Source organism: Rhinichthys klamathensis, unplaced genomic scaffold, assembly GCF_029890125.1.
Source record: "Rhinichthys klamathensis goyatoka isolate OS25496 unplaced genomic scaffold, OSU_Roscu_1.1 h1tg000030l_1, whole genome shotgun sequence".
In the NCBI taxonomy this organism is placed as follows: domain Eukaryota; kingdom Metazoa; phylum Chordata; class Actinopteri; order Cypriniformes; family Leuciscidae; genus Rhinichthys; species Rhinichthys klamathensis.
The window spans coordinates 77,251-98,614 of NW_026606580.1; the positions used below are offsets into that span (position 1 = coordinate 77,251).

The window sequence follows — 21,364 nt, forward strand, 5'->3', positions numbered from 1 at the left end:
GTTCACAGCTTCAAAACCAGGTAAAACATTGCACTTAGACAACCATTGTGTTTCAATCCGGCACATAAACACTCCTGTCACTTCTAAAGCAGTGTGTACGTGATAGATGATGTCTAGAAAGTATTGTGGGGATCCTGGCTGTGTTATTTTCATGCATGCTGTGTGCATTTAGAGGGAAGCATATGGACACAGTTAGTGCTCCCCACCCTCATATATCTCCACTAACACTTAAAGAGATCAACGCAGTGCAGTTTCAGTAATATTATACCAGTTGTTTTTATTGACGAGGCTGTTCTCATTCCACTAGGCGGAGACAATAGAGGTAGTATAAAGAGATGTGTGCCGCAATAATAAGTCCTGTCACGCTGCCAGTATTTAAGTACTGAGCTCAATTCAAATCAAAGAAAGTCACCTTGCACACTCTCCAGTCGAGCTGAATGTTCGAGTTTACCTTTGGGGGAGTCCTTAATGTCAGACACAATTACCCTAAAGTGCTCTTAACAGTGATGTTTGAGAGATGTTTTGATAATGCGGTTGCGGTTGAATGAATGATGGGCTCTCTGTCATTTTCAGCGTATGGTTCAGTCACGACACAGCGTTGAAGGACTATGGCCTGGAGGGAGGACATTTTACATGTACTGTATATTAATGCTTCTGCATTTAAAAGTCAAGCTTTTATGCGTTTATGTTCTATAGTGTGACTTCATGGCATAAATGTTTTCCACATATTTTTTCCACAATTTGACAAAGTTACAGCTTAATTGGAAATTTCACAAGAGATTATTACCTTGATTTTTCTGTTTCCTTCACACAAAATACGCCTCATATTTCATCTCATCTCTCCTTTAAGTCCACTAACTTTTGATAAAATTTAATTTACTGAGAGACAATTCTAATTAGTGTACTGCAAGTGTAAAGCATGACAAAATGTTTTTAATGTTTTAATGTGACCTCCATATAATAATACAAATCAACCGCAGAGCTTTTAACCTGCGTATGTATTTGTTGTTCGAATACATAAGACTTTACCCTTTTGAGCATGATGATTCCCTCCTGATTGTGCTCGTTGGTGGTGATGTCAAACATGGCTCCTCCATCTCCAGGAACAATGTTGTATTCCACCTCTGCGTTTTTCCCTATGTCCAGATCATGAGCTTTGATTCGGCCAACCGCTGACCCGACTGCTGATGACTCCGGTACACGCAGATGGAAGATGCCTGTAGAATCAAAATCAGTTTTTTTGAAGCACATGTTAGGGAAGCTGCTTTGAAAACTAGTTTTGAGCAAATGTTTCAGTTTTATTCATGTTTGGAATAACATGTACCAATGAATAAAAAACGTGACATGAAATACAACGCCTAGAAATAAAAAAATATATATCCGTGTGAATGCGATAACTTCTTGTTTCGACAAACACAACGGATATATTCACCTCAGAGAAGAAAGTACATGGATTGTATTTCATGTCGCGTTTTCCTCAGTCTTGAAATTTCGTTATAGCCTTTGCATTTTCGAATACTCTTTGAATACATAAAATTTCTTTTTTTAACAAAACCCTATCATTTACCCCCAAAACACTAGGCATACATGACACATGTTGCATGGGATCATTCTGTGGGTCCGTGATAGGCTACTTTTGCATCTTTATTTTTAAAGCTTGATGCTGGTCGCTATTCACTTCCAGTTTATGGAATACTGCAACAAATCTCGCAAGTTGGCAACCCTAGAGAGAACATTATTGTTGGAAAGGGTGTTTGATAACAGCCTCAATGAACTTGGGTGTAAATGTGACATAAAAAGTAAGGATGTGGTGTTGGTTTCACACTACACTACATTTTGTTGGAAAAATGCTTGTTTTTGGCTAAGCTACACTGTAAAAACAGCTGAGCTAATGTCACGCTATAAAACTGTAGTTAAGTTAGTAGAACGGCTACTATGAGTTAGTTACCCCAATACTAGTGAAGACATATGCACGGTAGGCACAAACAGATCATGCTGATTAGTAAAAATGAATGTGTTGAGTGGCGATGCCTGCAAAAAAACACCTCAGCTAATTAAGAAGTCATTAGATGCATTAGTGCAATGCACCAAAAACAAACAACAAGAGAGAGAGAGAGAGAGAGAGAGAGAGAGAGAGAGAGAGAGAGAGAGAGAGAGAGAGAGAGAGAGAGAGAGAGAGAGAGAGAGAGAGAGAGAGAGAGAGAGAGAGAGGCAGAGACACGGCCCAGAATGCAGCAGTCATCATAGTGCCATCCTCTGAGACATGCAGATGGAAATCTACTTCTCTCCCAGGGTATTACCAATATTTACACAGCGAGAAAACCAGTGCTTATCACTGAAACTCAACATGATTTCCATTGCACGATTTCTGAGCGCAAATGGAGCCTGTTCACATTCACCTGTTTAAAGGATTGGGCTTATTTCAGTGGAAAAATAAACAAAGGAAGTTCTACAAGTATAAAAATGCATAAAATATGAGGCTGTTAGGTAGAAGCTATAAGACTGCTTTCTCATTTTTATGATTGCTTGTACTTAGGAAACTTTGGTTTCTCTAAAAATCTCATTAATTTATGCATATTCAAATCTAGCATGTTGATACACTCAAGAACCAATAATATTTATGTGCAGTTTTTTTTCTCTCTCTTTCTACACTTCTCTGGGGATGCTGTTAAATATGCTGCATTTACTGGTTTATCCAAACAGTATTTATAGATTCAAGATTATTTATTTATTTTTCAAGAAATGCTGGCATAAATTATCTCTATGAATGAATTCAGTTTTTAAGCTTTCCTATGTGCATTTAAAAAGAAAATTCTGCAAATTTACATTACCAGTGAAAGGTTGTGAAAGGAGTTTATGGTTCTCATTATCTTAAAAACCTTATGATCTAAAGGTTTATGCATAAATGCTTTAAATTTGTTTTGTGGACAGCATAAATTGTGGCCACTAAAATTTTATATGATGGCAAACTTCGGAACTTTTTTCATAATGTAAAAAAAAAGCTTCCCAGGATGTTTAAGCAAGCTTAAACAATACAGATATTTATGTGTTTAACATTTTTAGTCACTAAATAATTTCCATACTTACATTTGTAATGGAAAAACGTCTCAGGTTACGACTGTAACCATAGTTCCCTGAGAAAGGGAACGAGACGATGCGTCAACGACGCTTTGGGAACGCCCCCAGCGTGAATGCGTCTGAGCATCAATGTCAACTAGTCCAATGGAAAGAATGAGCGTCACGGGCGGGTGACGTCATGACCAGGAAGGTATTAAAGCACATCCCGTGCAAACCGGCATTAGCTTCGAAATCGCCGAAGCAAGCCGATCACAGGGATGCAGGAAGTATGGCAGGGTGACGGATCGTCTCGTTCCCTTTCTCAGGGAACTATGGTTACAGTCGTAACCTGAGACGTTCCCTTTCGAGGGAACTCGCGATGCGTCAACGATGCTTTGGGAACGAGAATACCCAAAACGCCAGAATTCCAAGTACCTGAGTGTCAGTCTGTTGAAACTAAGCACTAAGCACCTGAGAACCTGGGGCAGCATCCAGGTCCAAGCTGTAAAACCTAATGAATGTGAGCGGTGAGGACCAGCCTGCCGTATCACACACGTTTTGAAGAGAAACTCCAAATAGTAAGGCTTTAGAGGCCACCATACCCCTCGTAGAGTGAGCTCTGACCGCCAAAGGACACGGCTGGTCAGAGTACTCGTATGCAAGTGAAATAGCCTCAACTATCCACTTACTAACCGTCTGTTTAGAAGCAGGAAGACCCTTCTTAGGTGATCCAAAGCAAATAAATAACTGGTCGGACTTCCTCATTGAAGATGTCCGATGAACATAAATATCCAGTGCTCGCACTGGACACAAGAGGTTCAGCCTTTCCTGGTCCGCAGATGTAAAAGGAGGAGGACAGAAAGCCTGCAGCACAATAGGCCTCAGAATCAAGGTCGGCACCTTAGGGACGTATCCCTGTTTCGGATATAAGAATGCCTTGACCATCCCCTGTGCAAACTCAAGGCAAGTGGGGGAAACCAAAAGGGCCTGAAGGTCTCCAACTCTCTTAAGGGATGAAATAGCTAGCAGAAAGATAGTCTTAAGGGTAAGAAATTTCTCTGAAACCGAATCTAAGGGCTCGAATGGAGCCCTAGACAGGCCTTCTAGGACTATTGCCAAATCCCAAGCTGGCACCCTAGTGCGAGTTGCAGGCCTCAGCCTCAATGTGCCACGAAGGAAACGTGTAATCAGGGGGTCTTGACCCAACGATGTACCCCCCACCAGGGCGTGGAAAGCCGCAATGGCCGCCACGTATACCTTAAGTGTGGAAGGACATAGACCTGAAACAAAGCGTTCTTGCAGAAACTCGAATACTGTGTTTACTGAACAGTTAACCGGATCCCACTGACGCTGGTAACACCAAGAAGTGAAAAACTCTCGAAATAGTGAATATAGTTTCCTCGTAGCGGGAGCTCTGGAGCTTAGAATGGTCTCAACAACCTCAGTTGAGAGACCACTCTCTATGAGTTGGGCCCCCTCAGAGGCCAAACCCACAGTTTCCAAATCCCCTGCCGGGGGTGCAATATTGCATCCCCTGCCTGAGACAGAAGGTCTCTCCTGATCGGGACCTCCAAGGGAGGTCCGTCGAGGAGAAAAATTAGGGTCCGCAAACCAAATTCAGCTCGGCCAGGGTGGTGCTACTAAATAGGCTTATTCCATCCTGGCGAAATCACTCCAGAACTCCTGGGAGCAGAGCAACAGGGGGAAATGCGTACAGACGTAGCCTCGGCCACGTCTGCACCATAGCAACCAGCCCCAAGGGGACTGGTTGAGTAAGGGAAAACCAGAGTGGACAGTGCGTCGTATGCTGAGACAATAACAAATCCACTTCTGCCTGGCCGTAAAACTCCCATATTTGCTCCACCTTCTCGGGGTGGAGTCCCCTGGCCTCAGCCCCTGCCTCGACAGGGTGTCTGCTCCAATATTCTGGCCCCCCTGGAATATACACTGCCCTCAGACAGCGTAATTTCCTGAGGGACCAAAATAAGAGGCCACCAACGTGTTGTCTGTGGGTCAAGAACCAGAGTTTCCTACATATAACCAAGGCGCGGGGATACTGCCGCGTGATCTTGATCGTACGGAGTGGGTTTCCCCTCAGGGAGAACCCTCTGGTCCTGAGCCACCACTGTAACGGTCTCATGTACAGCAGGTCAAAGGGCATCACATTGGACGCTGCTGCCCTGAGGCCTAACAGTCACTGTTCCAGAACAACACATGATGGCCCCTCAGGTCTGGGAGGAGATGTCTCAACGCATTGAAGACGACCATCATCTCTAGTTAATTCATGTGCCAAGCGAGATGACGACTCCTCCACAAGCCCTGAGCTGAGCGGCCTTCCAATACCGCTCCCCAGCCGGTGAGGGAAGCATCTGTCGAGATCACAACTCGATGGCAAAGAGCTCCCAACACCGGACCCTGGGTTAAGAACCAGTGTTTCCTCCATATAACCAAGGCGCGGAGACACCGCCGCGTGATCTTGATCATACGAAGTGGGTTTCCCCTCGGGGAGAACCCTCTGGTCCTGAGCCACCACTGTAAAGGTCTCATGTACAGCAGGCCAAAAGGTATCCCGTTGGACGCTGCTGCCACAAGACCCAACAGTCTCTCGAACTGTTTTACAGTGCGTGACTGGCCTAGCCTCAGCTCTTTTGTGGCTGTTAGGATAGCAGCTACACGAACGGGCGACAGAGTGGCCCGCATCGTCACTGAATCCCATACCACACCAAGGAAAGTGGTTCTCTCTACTGGAGAAAGCACACTCTTCTTGGCATTGAGCCTCAACCCCAACATCTGCATATGAGCAAGAACGACACCTCGGTGCCGAACCGCTAACTGTTCTGATTCCGCTAGAATCAGCCAGTCATCTATGCAATTCAGAATGCGTATGCACTGCAGCCTGGCAGGGCCAGAGCTGCGTCTACACGCTTCGTGAATGTGCGGGGTGATAGAGCTAGACCGAAAGGAAGTGCCTGATACTGGTGTTCTTTGCCCCAAAGAAAACCTCAAGAACCTCCTGTGCTGAGGGATGATGGAGACATGGAAGTATACGTCTTTTAGATCTATCGTGACAAACCAGTCCTCGGATCTGATTTGAGTCACAATCTGTTTGAGTGTCAGCATCTTGGACTTGAGTTCCAGCACCAAACACTCCAACAGACGAAGATCTAGTATGTGACGCAGCTCTCCATCCTCTTTTTGAACAATGAGATAACGACTGTAAAGACCCGACGCAATGTCGGGTGAGTACACCTGCTCTATAGCTTTCTTTGCTAACAGGGCCTTTACCTCTTGCTTCATTACCAGAGCCTGCTCGGAATGCACTAACGTGAGCAACACTCCGTTGTAGCCTGGAGGACTATTCTTACTACTAACTGCAGGACCCATAGAGACATATTTGGCAGTAGCTTCCGCGCTGCCAGAAAATCTACCAAGGGAACCAGCCCCTCGAGGCTGGCCTCTGGTGTAATAAAGACAGCCAGTTCGGGGACCTGAAGCATACTGGCAGGAACCACCCGAACTGACTGTTTTCGAACCCCCCTCAGAGGGCGCGAGTCCGACGCAATGTCGAGTTGACGCTGCGCCAGAAGCTCGCTGGAGACCGCTGCGCCCCGAAGCACCAAGGGTGGCGGGGTTGGCAGAACGGTCCCCTGAGGGCACAGAGATGGAAAGGGCACCGTATAATGAGGTGTACACCATTCCACCCCGGTTGGGGCTGCTCTCACCGGTCTGACGCCGGTGGCGCCAGACCTTTTCTTTTGAGCCGCAGCCTTCTCAGCGTGAAGAACGGTCCTCGGATCCGGCTTCTGCTTTGAAGGCTTTGGCTGGTGTGTTGTGTATGAGAAACTAGATGGCTGGAGCTGCTCACGCCCAGCAGCCCCAGGGGGTTGGACATAGCGAGGGAGAGATTATCTTGTATCTTTCTCCATGATTCCCATCAAATTGAGCCAGAGGTGTCTCTCAGTGACCACAAGGGCTGCCATCCCTGAGAGATAAATCTGTGGCCCGACGGAGTTCTCAAACCCCATCGGGCCAAACTCCCTCACTTCTGTCCAAACACCGCAGCAGTTCAGCCTGATATGCTTGTAGCACTGCTATAGTGTGCAAGCAGGCTCATGCTAGACCCACTGCCATATATGCTTTTCCCACTAGATTAAAAAATAGTTTTCTTTAATGGTTTAGTGAGAGAAGCCGACGCCTTCAGGGACGATACTGAACCGGGAGACAGAAAGCTCGCAAGCGTCTGTTCTACCCGGGGTATTGCCCCATAGCCATACTCTCTTAACCCAAAAATGTCTGAATATACATGAATGTGGGGGCTAAAAGACAAGATGAGTATGGCTTTTTCCATGATCTAGACAGCTCACTGTGCAGATCGGGAAAAATGAAAGGCCCCGTGATGGAGGTGGAGAAATAGAGGGAAGGAAACTCGTTCAATTTATTTTATTTTTAGGACGAGTGCCCCCTTATTTCTGCTGGCCATTAAATATTTAATTTATCTACAGCCTTTGTAAACACCTCCACCAGCTTATTAGTTTTTTATATATATTCTTTATATATTCACTTTATTTTATATATAATATATAAACTATCATATATATATATATATATTTAGGGTATATATATTTCTCATACGCTGGGGAAAGAGATGGCAAATCCACTTCCCCCATGATTGTGTCACTTTCAATGCCCAGCACATCTACCTCCTCGGAGGTAGAGCACTGAAGCATTGATTTCTCTCCCCGGGCGGAAGAGACCGCAGGGCGGGCTTCCGAGACCGGCGAGAGAGCATTGGATCCCTCGTGGAAAGGGAGGAGATAAGATCCGCGGACCTGTCTCCAACCCCGTAAAGAGATCCTATTCGCGATCCACAGGAATGCATTCTCCGCGCTGCCTCGGCAGACGCGAGTCCTGCACCCTGAGGATCTCGAGCCTGGCCACTTTCCTCGAAAAGCGCCAGGCGAGAGCGGAGCATGCGGAGCGGAAGCATCTCGCAATGCTGGCAATCAGCCTGTTCCTCGAAGGCTGACACCGCATGCTCCACTCCCAAACAAACTACACAAAACCCGTTAAATAACGCGGGCAGGGAGAAGCACAGAGTTTGTAAAGTTGTTTCGCCATAACTCTTCCCAATAATATTGAACAGACAACAATAAATAGACAGAGACAGAGTAACACAGATCGCTTGCTGAGACACAGAAGCTAATGCCGGTTTGCACCGGATGTGCTTTAATCCCTTCCTGGTCATGACGTCACCCGCCTGTGACGCTCATTCTTTCCATTGGACTAGTTGATATTGATGCTCAGACGCATTCACGCTGGGGGCGTTCCCAAAGCGTCGTTGACGCATCATGAGTTCCCTCGAAAGGGAACTGAAAAATAATAATACAATAATGGAAGTACGGGAATTATATAGTGACTGTTAAACAAATGACTGTTGAACCAATAGAATTTCTGGTTACACTTTATTTTGATGGTAGACATTCTGTTGACTATAAGTAACGTTGCACCTACTTATCAACTAACTCTCATTAGAGTATTAGTAGGGGTAGGGTTTGCAGAATAAGGGGAATAATACTCTTTAAAGCCCCCCTGTGGTGAAAATCAAGTTTTCAATGTTGTTTATATGTCTATGTGGAATCAATAAGTCAGAACTGTTGCTGAGTATTTTCTCCTTAAACCTGCAGTGAACCAAAGACAGTCTCAAAAACTCAGATTGAAATCGCTGGTGTTTCTGACATCACAAACTACCTTATAACCAATAATGTCATCGTGTGATCGTCAACAAGTGGATCTCTGAGCAGGGCTGCGTTCAGCCCCGACAAAACATTGCACAACGTTTTTTAAACAGAAACGGTGATGCGTTGAACACACTGTTCTGATGACGCAAGGGTTGCAACTATGACAGCTGAGAAGGCCATTCTTTGTGAAGAGTTTTCGGAGCCTGATGAAGTATTGGAATATGGTATAAATATGTGTTCAATACTACAAAATGTGCCCGATGTTACAGTTACTGCACTTGCCGCCCAGAATACAAGAGAACATCCCAATCGAGTGAAGGGATTGCTGAAACTGAAATGGAAGCACACATCTTACCTAATTCAGACTAAATCACATCTATTTGGCCTCACATACTGACTTTATTTGTAGTTCATACTGTTTTAATACCCTGTATTTTCTTTCTCATTTTTAGGAAAAGCACTTAATTACCATTGTTCAGTGTTTCCCCTACCATTGTTTTGGGGGGGCGGCCCGCCCCCCCAAAACGACCCCCGCCCCCCCTAAATTGCTGACGAAATCCAGTCATAAAAAAGAAATTTACTGTATAACGCAGAATTTCATGGAATTTGTCAATCTTTTGAGGAATAAATAAAAAGCAGTTTAGTATACACTTGAAATCAAATCGCGATGTAGACAAGTGTGTGTGGATATTAAACCACAAAGACAATTTAAATACGAATCCTGCTTGTTCTGTGTGAATGAATGGTGCAGCCGACGCGCAGTTTCATTTACCACACACACACACACACACACTGAAGCACGTGTGACGCTTGCGCTGTTTTTTTGCCTATATGAAGACACAAATGCATAAACTTCCTCTCCAGGCTCTAGATCCACTCCGAAAGTCACTTCGTGATCATTTAACCGCTTCATTTGAGAAAAACTATCATTATGACATAAACACACAAACTCAAAAGGTCTTCACGGCAACCCGTCAAAATAAAAGTTCGGTTTAACTTGACAGAAATATATTACCGTTGTACAGTAGAATTTAGATATGTCCCAATGTAATAATACTAACACTAATCCAAATAAATTATCATCAAAACTGAATTTAAGGAATAATCCATGTTTTAATTTTAACAGTAAAGCTCATTGTGCAGCACGTTATTTGACAAAAAGTTTATTTAATTTCATATGATTAAAATTGATGATAAATGATAAAATTTGTGTTTATGTCTTCATTTTATTACCAGAAAAAACACAACAAAGAATTAGTGTGACATTTTTTTTCATATTTTTTTTTTAAATGTTGTATACGTTTAATGATTCATAATACACTATTTCAATTAATTAGACATGCTTTTTGATTGCTAAAAAATTTACACCACGTATCCGTAACACGCCCGCTCCGCAACACTAGCAGTCCCCCCCCCCCCTGAAAAAAATCCTAGGGGAAACACTGTTGTTTATTTCTATACCAAATGTCATACACTTGCAATGAAGCTAAAAATATAAACAACTATATCATTATGTTGATATCCTATATTTTTACAATAAAACTTACGACAAACATGTCTTCTAATATCCTCAGTTGTTGCGTATACCGAGCTGCATCGAACACATTTGTAAATAACTTTCCTTGAACCCATTGTGCGAGTTCACTTTAATACCGTGTGCTTTATATACATGTTGCTGCTGATTGGACAGCAGTTCTGACACACCCACCAAACAAGAGACAACGTATCTCAAACCCTGTTGCACACTGGTGCACGCCGTTTCCAGGAAACATGATGTTCAACCCGGAAACCGTAGCAAAACGTTGTGCACCGTTTTGAACTTGAACGTGCCCCTGGTGTGAGTGAGTGGAGGCGGGGCTAACTTGCATATTCATAGAACAGAGTATAGGCCTACTAAATGAGGCAAGGGTGTAGAGTTACATTACAGCTATTTTAGGGCATGACATTTTTTTTTTTTTCAGGGACATTTTTTTAAATGTGTCATTTTAGTGAGTTTTAAGGGATAAAATGATTGACTACAGGGGGACTTTAAAATGTCTTTACCACACATTATTGGTCAGGAAATCTCAGAAAAACAGCAAAGATTTTGGCAGAATGGGAAGTGATGAATCACAATGAAACAGGAGTTGCACGGTGATGCTCCTGAGCGGTGTCTTTGGAACTCTGCTGAGAAATATAATAATAAATGCATCTCTACCACAGTGAAGCGTGGAGGAAGAGTGTCATTGTGTGGGGAGCCTTTTTAGCTGCTTCTTTTGGTGAGATTCTTCACTAAGAAAGTAATTTAATGCTTTGAAGTTCAGCAGAATATTGCTGTTCTTATCTAAACAGGAATTATTGGTAAAGATAATTCCCCTGCCTAAATTGCAAAGACAACCAAGAAGTGGCTTGAGAACAAATCCATCAGGCTCATGTTTTGGCCTGGTCAGTGTCCAGATTTGAACCCTATAGTGAATATTTGGTCTCACATTAAGCTCAAACGAACTGGGAGACATCTGTCAAATACTCATGAACTGTTTGAAGACATTAACAATGAGTGGGACAACACTGACTCTTCCTCCTGTAAAGAAGCTGTCTGCAAGTTGAAGGCTATTCCGTGCTAAGTCACTTTATCTACAGTATTTGTGCATTTCTTGCTAATTTACTGACCAGTAATTTGTGATTTAAATGGTTAAGACCATTAAAAGGCAAGGTTTTATTAATAATCTAAAACAGGGGTGTCCAAAGTCTGTCCTGAAGGGCCACTGTCCTGCAGCATTTAGCTCCAACTTGCCTCGACACACCTGCTCAGAAGTTTTTTTATATGCCTAGTGAGACCTTGATCAGCTGGTAAAGGTGTGTTCTAAACTTTGCAGGACAGTGACCTAACAGGAGCAGGATTGGACACCCCTGATCTAAAATGTTGAAAATAAAAGAATGAGCAGGTGTTTCCAAACGTTTGACTGATTTGAGTTTACATGAGTTGCTAGTTTATCAGTTATCCGTTGTCTTACTTTTGGAGAACCTAGGTGGGTTGTCGTTGACGTCACTTAGGGTGATGTTGATGGTGGTGGTCCCTGCCAGACCCCCTAACTGCCCACCCATGTCTTTGGCCTGGATGAGAACCTGATACAGCTCCTTCACCTCCCGGTCCATGTTGGGTAGAGCTGTCCTGATCACACCTGCGCACAGATCGAAAGACTGTGTTAATGGAAAGAAGAGACCAGAGAAAAGGACGATAAAGGGATAGTGAGGTAGAAAGAGAGTGTAGATGAAGAGGCTGTGAATACAGGCAGGTATCAGTGTGTGGAGAGAATCGGATTACAGAAAAGAGGGTAAGGTGAGGAGAAGAATAGGGTTTAGACCTGAGAATGAAGCCTGCTGAGAAAGGGATGTGAGTGGTAATCTAAAATAACAGACACAATTGAGATTGAGAGCGGTAAAAAAAAGCAAATGGATAGAAGTCTGTAGCATTGTGGAAAAGGAAACCGAAGCAAATTGAACTTAAAGGTGCAGTGTGCCATTTCTATGCTATTATTGGTGTTCTGACAATCGATTAACCTCCCAGGATGACTTACCCACATTACATTTGTGTTGTTTTAGGGTTCAATTTAGTGTTTGGGGATTATAAATTAGTCCTGCTTAGGTACACATCCTGGTAGATACTGTATGTCCTGGCTGATGTTTCCTACATTTTTGACACTATTATCATGGTTGTAAAATGTACCAACATGTTTTAATCCATGGAACAGGGTGTCTACTCAGTGGAATGGAATCCAAACAATGGGTTGAGGTTTTGCTAATTAGCTCGACCCTGTTAGCCTCTGATGCCGTAACTAAACATTATAACAAATAACTCCTACTGTATTAATGGCTGATTTTGCTGTACTTGACCATTCTCAACATTTTTGCTGACTTTTAGAACTAAAGGAATATTCAGGGTTCAACGTGAAGTGATATAATGTTAATAAAGACAAAAATAATCATTTTGAAGTGAAAAAGTTTATGGCGAGGCACTTAATATGAAAGAAATTGTGGCCAATTTTGGGAGGATTTAAAAGCATTAATCTGAAGCTTATTATTTTACATAATAAAAGTTAAACATTGTTTTTATATAGCTTTAAGACTTCTGTATGACTTTTGTTTTGATTGGCTTCTTTGCATGGAAAATTCATATTAGTTCATATTGTCATTCATATTGCAAGTTGCTGAACATTGAATAGGTGTTTGTGTAAACTTGTGCATCCATATGTTACAGTAATGTATTTATGGTTTTGACCACTGCGATGATGATTTCTGAAATAACCATTTTTGCAGTTTAGTGTCCATAAATGCTTTCGGAGGAAGCATTGGAGTATGTCTACATAGTACATCAAACACTGGAAAAAAATATATGAGTATGTAGCTCTTTGAAATATATATTTTTATATATTATATTATACCCCCTTCAGAACACATTATTGCTTTTAGCAATCAGCTGTTAAAAAAAGGGAAAAGCTCTCTTGGGTTCTTTTAAGTTTTAGCACATAAATGGTTTCTAAAATACCATAGAAATTAAAAGTGTTCTCCGTTGGCATCAAACTGTTAAAACCTTCCAGAAACCAGCGATATACACCTTTACCTTCAAGTGTTTTTCTCTGGCTAAAAGATTGAGGTCAGCCCTAAAGCTTCTGATGCTTAACAGTCTTAACAAGCCGACAAAGCCAATGTAGCAACACCTTTCCTCGCTTTTCTTCCATAAAGCACAACTAATGCATTTTTACCAACGTCACAAGAAGCTTTCCCAGATCAAGCGAGGGAAAGCACTTCATAGGATGAATTAGATATGGCGGTGAGCAGTTAAAAAGGGCACAGACCTTCATACAAAACCAGTTTCAAATGAAATGTAAAAGGTGTGCCACATGGGATTCTATAGACCTGTTACTTGAGGCTCTGTTTTTTTACTTTAGTTTTGCATGGACAGATCTATTTTTGAAGTTTGTGTCAGTAATTAAAGGAGTAGTTCACCCTTAAAATCATTTACTGCATCATCATGGATTTTTCTTGCAGAAATTCTGCCTGAGATCTTCCTTTTGTATTTCGAAATAAAATAACACAGGATTGGAACTACATGGGGGTGATTAAATGGTAGCAAACTTTCATTTTTGGTTGAACCATTCCTTAGGTGTGTGTTTCCTGAGTCGGTTTTCTCTCTCGACTCTGTTGATTCCATTATGCATTTTACCCCCTGACTTTTACCACCGCCCTCGTCTCACAGCTTTTGTTTACTGTCGGTTTTATTATGGCCTGCATGGGACAAAACCAGATTTTTCTTCCTTTACTAGTCATTTGATTTGTTCACCCTTTGAGCCCAGCGGGTTTGCTGATATCAGGATATTATATTTTTATTCATGTATTCCTGTTTGCTATGCTTCATACTTGTTCAACAGGGCCGTAAACATACTGACATACATACAAGTGTGAAATTCTCGCACACGCTCTGTGCATCAAGTATTCCTTGCATGTTTGGGCTTTGTGCTTTTACATATTGGATATTACAGCTCACTGAATGCAGAGGACGCCCATTAGTAGATTCACATTCGTATAGTAAACGCTCTTGAATATTGCATAACAAAATATTCACTGGCTTAAAATAAAAGGCAGTTTATTTGCTGCATCATTTGATGATGCTACAGTTCTTCCAGCCATATAAACAACAGAAAAATCCATTTGCTCTTACCAAGCTGACTTTATTTTTTACTTGGAGGGTATTGGGGTCTAAAAAGTAGCACCTGATTGTATAACCATATATCTTTTCAGGCCTGTTTAGCTGACAGTATGTCCCTTTCTGTTCCGCTATTCAAAATTAATTGCAGTTTATTTTGAGTTACAAATCCATTTTCTTGGCTGGCCACATTATCAAATCAAACCGCCGAGCTTATTTGTCTAATAGGGTCAATGAATGTAATTATGTTGAAACCTGTGAACTGTGAAATTAATGAGCCTAGCCTGTTGTTATTACTCAAACAAAGCAGCGGAACTGTTTTTTTTTAATAATAATCATTTAATTTTTAATGTAGCAAACATTTTTCTGTATGTTTTCTCTCAAATATTCAGGAGTGCTTTACCAGTTTTGGGGTCGACGGAGAAGTACGGCTGGCCATGCAGTATGCTGTACACCACCCGGGCACTGTTGCCGTATGTAGGGTCGTCTGCATCTGTTGCCGTCACCTTCATCACGTACGTACCTGCAAACAGACAGAGGATATTAATTTGTGTTAAACTGCATGAATAGATTGGAAAGATGTGCTTTGTCCGAGGTTATAACTGCATGGATCGGCCCTTGGTGGATTGGATAGGGTTTGACCGTGACTCGAAAACAGGCCTATATAGGAACGCCATTATATGCGTTTGTTCTGATGGGCTGACATAAAACCAAGTAGATTCCTGTGTACTGATTTTCCACTGTATTTCGATATGTCTGCAATAGCAGTTTTTACATTACAAAGGGCAGCACTTTTAAATTGCCCAATAAATGACAAACCATCCGTATTGTAGAATGAACTGATGGTCACGGTCCGCTGAATCGCCGTGTTTTACTGAATCACTGTGTTTTACTGAAATGCAGCAGAATTCTGCACAATGACCATCTTGCAATTTAGCAGCAATTGTGTGTTCTTCTAGAATAGTTTCCTGATTATATATATATCATACTCCTGCTTGTGACATATTGCTTATATATATATATAGGAAATATATACAGTAGTTAGTGTATATATCTACAGGGATATTTCATGAGAAGTATAGTGTCAATTGTGATTTTATATCATCTTTTATGAAAACACTCAAACCACAACGTAGAATGAATGATCACACTGTACTGTCTGAGATGAGGAATGAAACTCGAAGGCCTTGGAAGAGAGAGAAAAGAAAGAAACAAACGAAACCAAGAAGTAATTGTACAGATTTTAAATCAAGGCCATTTCCCAATGGAAGTCCTTTTCAACCAGCTGATGCAATTACCTTTGATTTTTTTTTTTTTTTTTTTTTTTGTCGTCTCAGCACACATCGACATGCTTTCAGATTGTCCTGGCCTCCACATAAAGAGGTGAAAAGCATTAAAAACCTACACAGTTCTCCTTCTTTAAGTTACCTCCAAATTAGAGTCACATTCTGTCAGAGCAAAATCCTGTAACCTGATGAAATACATCTAAAGTCAAGGAATACGGACAAATTGACAAGGCAGAATTGCAGGAATCCTCCTCTCTTGTTTGTGCGTAACAGCGAGACTCAGTTATGCTTTTGTGATGGCAGCAGCCAGAATATAAATCACACAGACGTCTGCAAAATAGGCCTATAGCTTCAATGTTGGACTATGGTGCACTTATAAACCGGTCTATTCACATTTCGCTATCTGAGATCATGAGTAGCTTTGATTCAGCTGGGAACGGGAGGGTTTCATTTCATTCTGTTGCCATTCAGATCAAGGAAAAGGCAATCTCAAAGTGTATTACCCTGATCTGTCATCCTCAGGGGAAGCAACATGAAAAGGGCTTTGGTGTTGGATAGGGCATGTAGTTTATTAAGCTCGACACCAAATTGTATGTCAGACTTTTACTCTTGGTGTTTTACCTCTTGCCATGCAAAGCTTTCCTTATTTCTTTTGTTTATCTGGATATATATTCGGCTTTTCCATGATTAAAATCTCTTTAAACTCACAAGCTCAAAACAAATTCGAAACAAAACTGTTTGCTTTGTGCTTAACAGATGAAAGGCGATTTAAATATGGGGGGTATTATGTCCTATATGTTGTAACAAGTGATTTATCTCCTGTGATTTTCAGTTTTACAGTATCAGCTTTCATAAGATGCAATTAAACTTTCTATGCACTCTGTATTTCCAGTTGTTTTATCCTTACGGTCATCAAGAATGACATGCTATCACATGATTTCTTCATGTGTAAATTATACAAAAATATAGGGTATCAAGACAAAAGCATAATTGTAATATTTTAAGATAATCTCATGATGTTTTTATAGGACTTGTTACAGATTTATGAACTGTTCCACTAAATCTAGCTTTTCCTAAAATAGTCAGTGCTGCTTTCGTTCAGGGCCGGTTTTAAGACTGATCTCTCTCGGGTCCTATGACTACAAATGATTACGAGTCCCAGAGAATTACTGCTTCTGTTTACTGCGCTGTACTATTGCAGGCAATTCCTGAAGTTTGTAAAGCAACTTTGTCAAAATTACCATTCATTAAAAGTACTATACAAATGGAATTCTGAATGGAAACTCTGAATGGAATTCATCTGGAATAAAGTGAAATGAAAATACGATTTTCAGACTCTTTGTTTGGAAGTCGTTGGAGCTGAATTGTGAATTGTTAGAGGCATAAAATATTAGTACTTGTAATGATTTGAGGTAGTCTATAATGACACTAAAGGCTACACCTGCTTAGCATTTGTCATAAACACATTGTATACGACTGATTGAAACACATGGAATGCTGCAACTTTGAATTTATCGGCTTCATGTTTTACCTGTCAAAATAGCTGTGAAATTGTTGGCTGTTGTCAGGCTCTGGTTTGCCTATTTCCTTTAGATTTGTTTTGGTTTTGTTCTGTATTTTTGTCCCAAATTGGTAACACTTTATTTCCACAGTCCACTTTAGACATTCTATAACTATAAGTAACTTTACACACTCTTGTCAACTCTCATTATGGTATTAGACTGTTAGATTAAGGTTTATAATAAGTTGACATGTCAGTAGAATGTCAGTTGGAGGAGCATCAAAATAAAGTGTTGGCAGATATTAAGCAGATAGTCTAATAATATTATAATGACTCCTTGTTGACAGTCAAAGTAACCTAAAATTATTAGAATCTCTAAAGTGGAATATCGAAATAAAGCATTACTAAACTGTTTGACATTTAGTATAAATTAGACATGATAATTCTAAACAAGCGAGAATCCATCAATATTACTTTATTTGTGCACATGTTTTTAAACTAAAAGTTATAGTGGATGCTGTTCAGTAAATATATACCAGGTGAATGCAGACATGTGCTGCGTTATCATATTATAAATGTCATTAACGATTTTTATGTTGCGTGTTTGTACTTTGTATCATTTCTGCAATAAATCTGTGATCAAATATCGCTGAAGTCTAATTACAAATAGTTTTGAGATTAAATGTTTCAATGGCATGCAGTGAGTGCAAACAACAATGGTGGGCCCTTGATGCTTCCATCTAAACTGGTTAACAAACAAGCTTTCGTCTCTTCTGTAGACTATAAATCAGTGAAGTACCCAGTTAAATGTTATATAACACAAAGGAACCAGCATTTCATCGACCATCATGTTTGCAGGGAACGTAGCGTCATATTACATAGCTCCCCAGCGTGGCCTCAGGGATTGATGCATCGTCTGCAATCATATTTGACATCATGATTAAGAATATTTGTCCAAATAATGGAGGCCATTATGACTTTAACAAGCTCTGCAATGTGTTCCATGAATGCAAGAGGATAGCGCTACATTGATCTGCTAGTAGTTACGGCGATTGGATTAGGCTGTGTGGAAATCAATACAACTTCTGGCCGGTATAAGAGACAAGCCTTTTTAGAGAAGCAGCGACAGTAACAAAATAAGGTCCTGCTGCCATCATCACCCAGAGCAGATGCCTTGGTGAAATAATCAGTAATACAATCAAGGTCTCTGTGAGATGAGAAATCCTACTAGGGCTGTGTAATCCAGTTTGGTGGGGATTTGGAGCCCATGCACTTCTCATTATCTGACGGCACACAGTAATGTCTGAATTAGATCCCCTCTGCCACACCAATGAATATTTGGCAAACTCATAACAAGAGTAATATATGACCTCTAGCATCCCTCGCTGTGATACTGTGGCAATCATCCGTGTAGCCTTTAGGCTTCATTGTTTGGATTACATATGTTACATTACATTAAATCACATTACATTACATTACGCTCGTTCGTTCGTTCATTCATTCATTTCTGCTCCAACATTTGTTTGGATTGTTCCACTGTCCTGAAGAAAAAGCTTCAATATGCCAATTTTGTAACACTGTGACTATCATATAACCTTTAGGCTTAATTTATTTGGCTTCCATTCATTAAAATTGCATAAAAAAATCACTTTTCATTTCATTTTAATTTAGTTGTTTAGTTTTGCTTCATCATTTGTTGACGCGACACGCGATACAATATATGAGAGTTTTGTCCTAACCAGCTGCGACAGCAATACATATGTCAATACAATACGATTCTATTTTAGAAACGCTTTCTATTTCTGCGACCGGAACAACAACATACAAATTATGACAATGATAATCTCAGGTACTGATTATGTGCTATATTTAATGTAAAAATAATTTAATGTGAGTTTAAATATCATTTTGCGTGACCTTTACTGCAAATGTAAAATTATAATTCACCTCAGATCTTAAATAAATTAAGGAAACACGAATGTTCAACGTGTGAACAAACAAGTGCAATCTGACAAAGATTGTTTTATTTTATTTGTGCTCCAAATTTGGTTTGCATTGTTCCTCTGTGCAGAATAGCTTAAATATGACAATTTTGTAAAAAAAAATATATGGGAACCATTACCATTTTCACAATCATTAGTTCACATGAATGTAGCGTGAACAAACATTAATTATATTAACATTTATAAACATAAATCATATTCATTTATTAATTCATTTAATAGGTATAAAATGTAATAATATTATTCTTTATAAAGTAACATTATCCTAGAATAATAAATGCTGCAAAAATATTGCTCATTGTTAGTCCATTGACTAATGTTAGTGAACTGAACCTTGTAGTTTGAACATAAATGAAGGAAAAATAAGGACTGTACTGACTCTATTCCAACCATTTTAGTGGGCGTCTTACCCACAGGTGACATCTCAGGTACACTAGCCGTGTAGGGGCCTTCCAGGAACTTTGGCTCATTGTCGTTGATGTCCTGCACCTTGATGACAAACTCTGACTCTGGTTCCAGTGGACGGTTGGTGTCGATGTCCACCGCTTGCGCTCGTAGCGTGTAGTAAGGCTTCTCCTCCCGATCCAGACTGCGTAAAGCGTGTATGTCCCCGGTGGTCTGGTCGATGGTGAAGATGGTTCCAGCCCCATCGCCTGAGAGAGTGTATTTCACTCCGCTATCCCCTTTATCCAAGTCAGTGTGTAACTAAGGGAGACAGAAAGAGCGGCAAAAATGTGTCAAACAGTGGTAAAGATATGAAGAGTTTGGTTCCAAAACGCAATAAATCCATTTAGATTAATTTGAGTAAAAATGTGTTTTCTTTACCAAGAAAGTGGAAAGATGAAAACCACTATTTTCTGTTTCAAACTTACATAGCATTTGTAGGTCGTAATAACAAACAAAAAAAAAAATCCAGGTTTTGATTTTCAAAGATTTATTATAAAAACGGATTATTTTTTTCCCCAAAATGCAATAAATCCATTTTTTTTAAATCAAAATGCAATTAATCCATTGAATCAATATAAAAGTTTTTTTTTTCATATTGAAACTGTTGAAAATACACAACAACGTAAGTTTATTAGTATAATATTTTTATTAAGAAATGTAAAGAAGATTGAAAACATTTTTCCTCCTCCCGAGTGCCTCATCCTCTTAATCTCCTCACGTAAATGATTCGATTTCGATGCCTTACGTTTCTTACCCACCGCAGAAACAACCACAGGTTCATCAATGCCGTCAAAATTATTCATTTTTTTGTTTGTTTGTTGATCGAAAAGTACAAAATAGATAAGAAAAACTAGGAAGCCGGGTGTATTTAAGGCGCTGCCGTTACTGTTTACATTGCGTGGAATGGTGCGTTGTGATTGGTTGAGAGCGGATATATCGCATTCTGCAGAGAAGGGAGACTGGCGTTTGTCGCGGTTTGGAAAGAAAGGGAGAAAACATGACAGAATAACACGGCGGATATCGCATTTTACTTAAAATTAAACATTGACTTTTCAATACCAACCAGATACAATACTGATTTTTGCAGTAACTAATTTTTTTTAGAAATGGCGTTTATCGCGTTTTGGAACCAAACTCTTCATATACAATATGGCTCTCTGGAATACACAGAGTGTTTTAATGACCTTAGTGGTGTATTTGACTACCGGTATATTGATTAGGTTGCATAGTATGGTTAATTAAGAAGTTAAGGGAAGGCGCATTGCCGCATTTCCAATATAGTTTGTTATTCCAACCTGATCTCACGGCAATTCGTACGAATTTTTCGAGGTGGCTAATTCGTATGAATTCATACGACCTCAATCGCACAAATTCGTACGATTTTTGCTAATTCGTACATATTTTACGAGTTACCAAATTCGTATGAATTCGTACGAATGACCTACCCCTGACCCCGCCCTATACCCATCACGTGGGTTTAGAAAAATCGTACGAGTGAGGTCGTACGAATTAGCCACCTTTTAATCAATCGTACGAATTCGTATGAATTGGTCGTGAGATAGCGTTGGTTATTCAGTTAGTGGAAGAAAGCACAGACAGTTGACTGAAGCATGCTATTTACTATCTGCAACTGAAGATTAAGTGAAAAA

At 40.5% G+C, this 21,364-nt stretch overlaps 1 protein-coding gene across 1 annotated transcript in view; it reads right to left on the reverse strand.

The window, feature by feature from the left end:
* The window catches only part of LOC130080131 (cadherin-12), a 149,513-nt gene that overhangs the window by 51,432 nt on the left and 76,717 nt on the right, over positions 1-21,364 (reverse strand). The window contains exons 3-6 of the mRNA XM_056245423.1: positions 19,679-19,973; positions 14,882-15,001; positions 11,789-11,956; positions 1,030-1,217 (exon numbers count right to left, since the gene is read on the reverse strand). Of these exons, the coding sequence (XP_056101398.1) occupies positions 1,030-1,217; positions 11,789-11,956; positions 14,882-15,001; positions 19,679-19,973 (771 nt within the window). The remainder of the gene's footprint in view (positions 1-1,029; positions 1,218-11,788; positions 11,957-14,881; positions 15,002-19,678; positions 19,974-21,364) is intronic.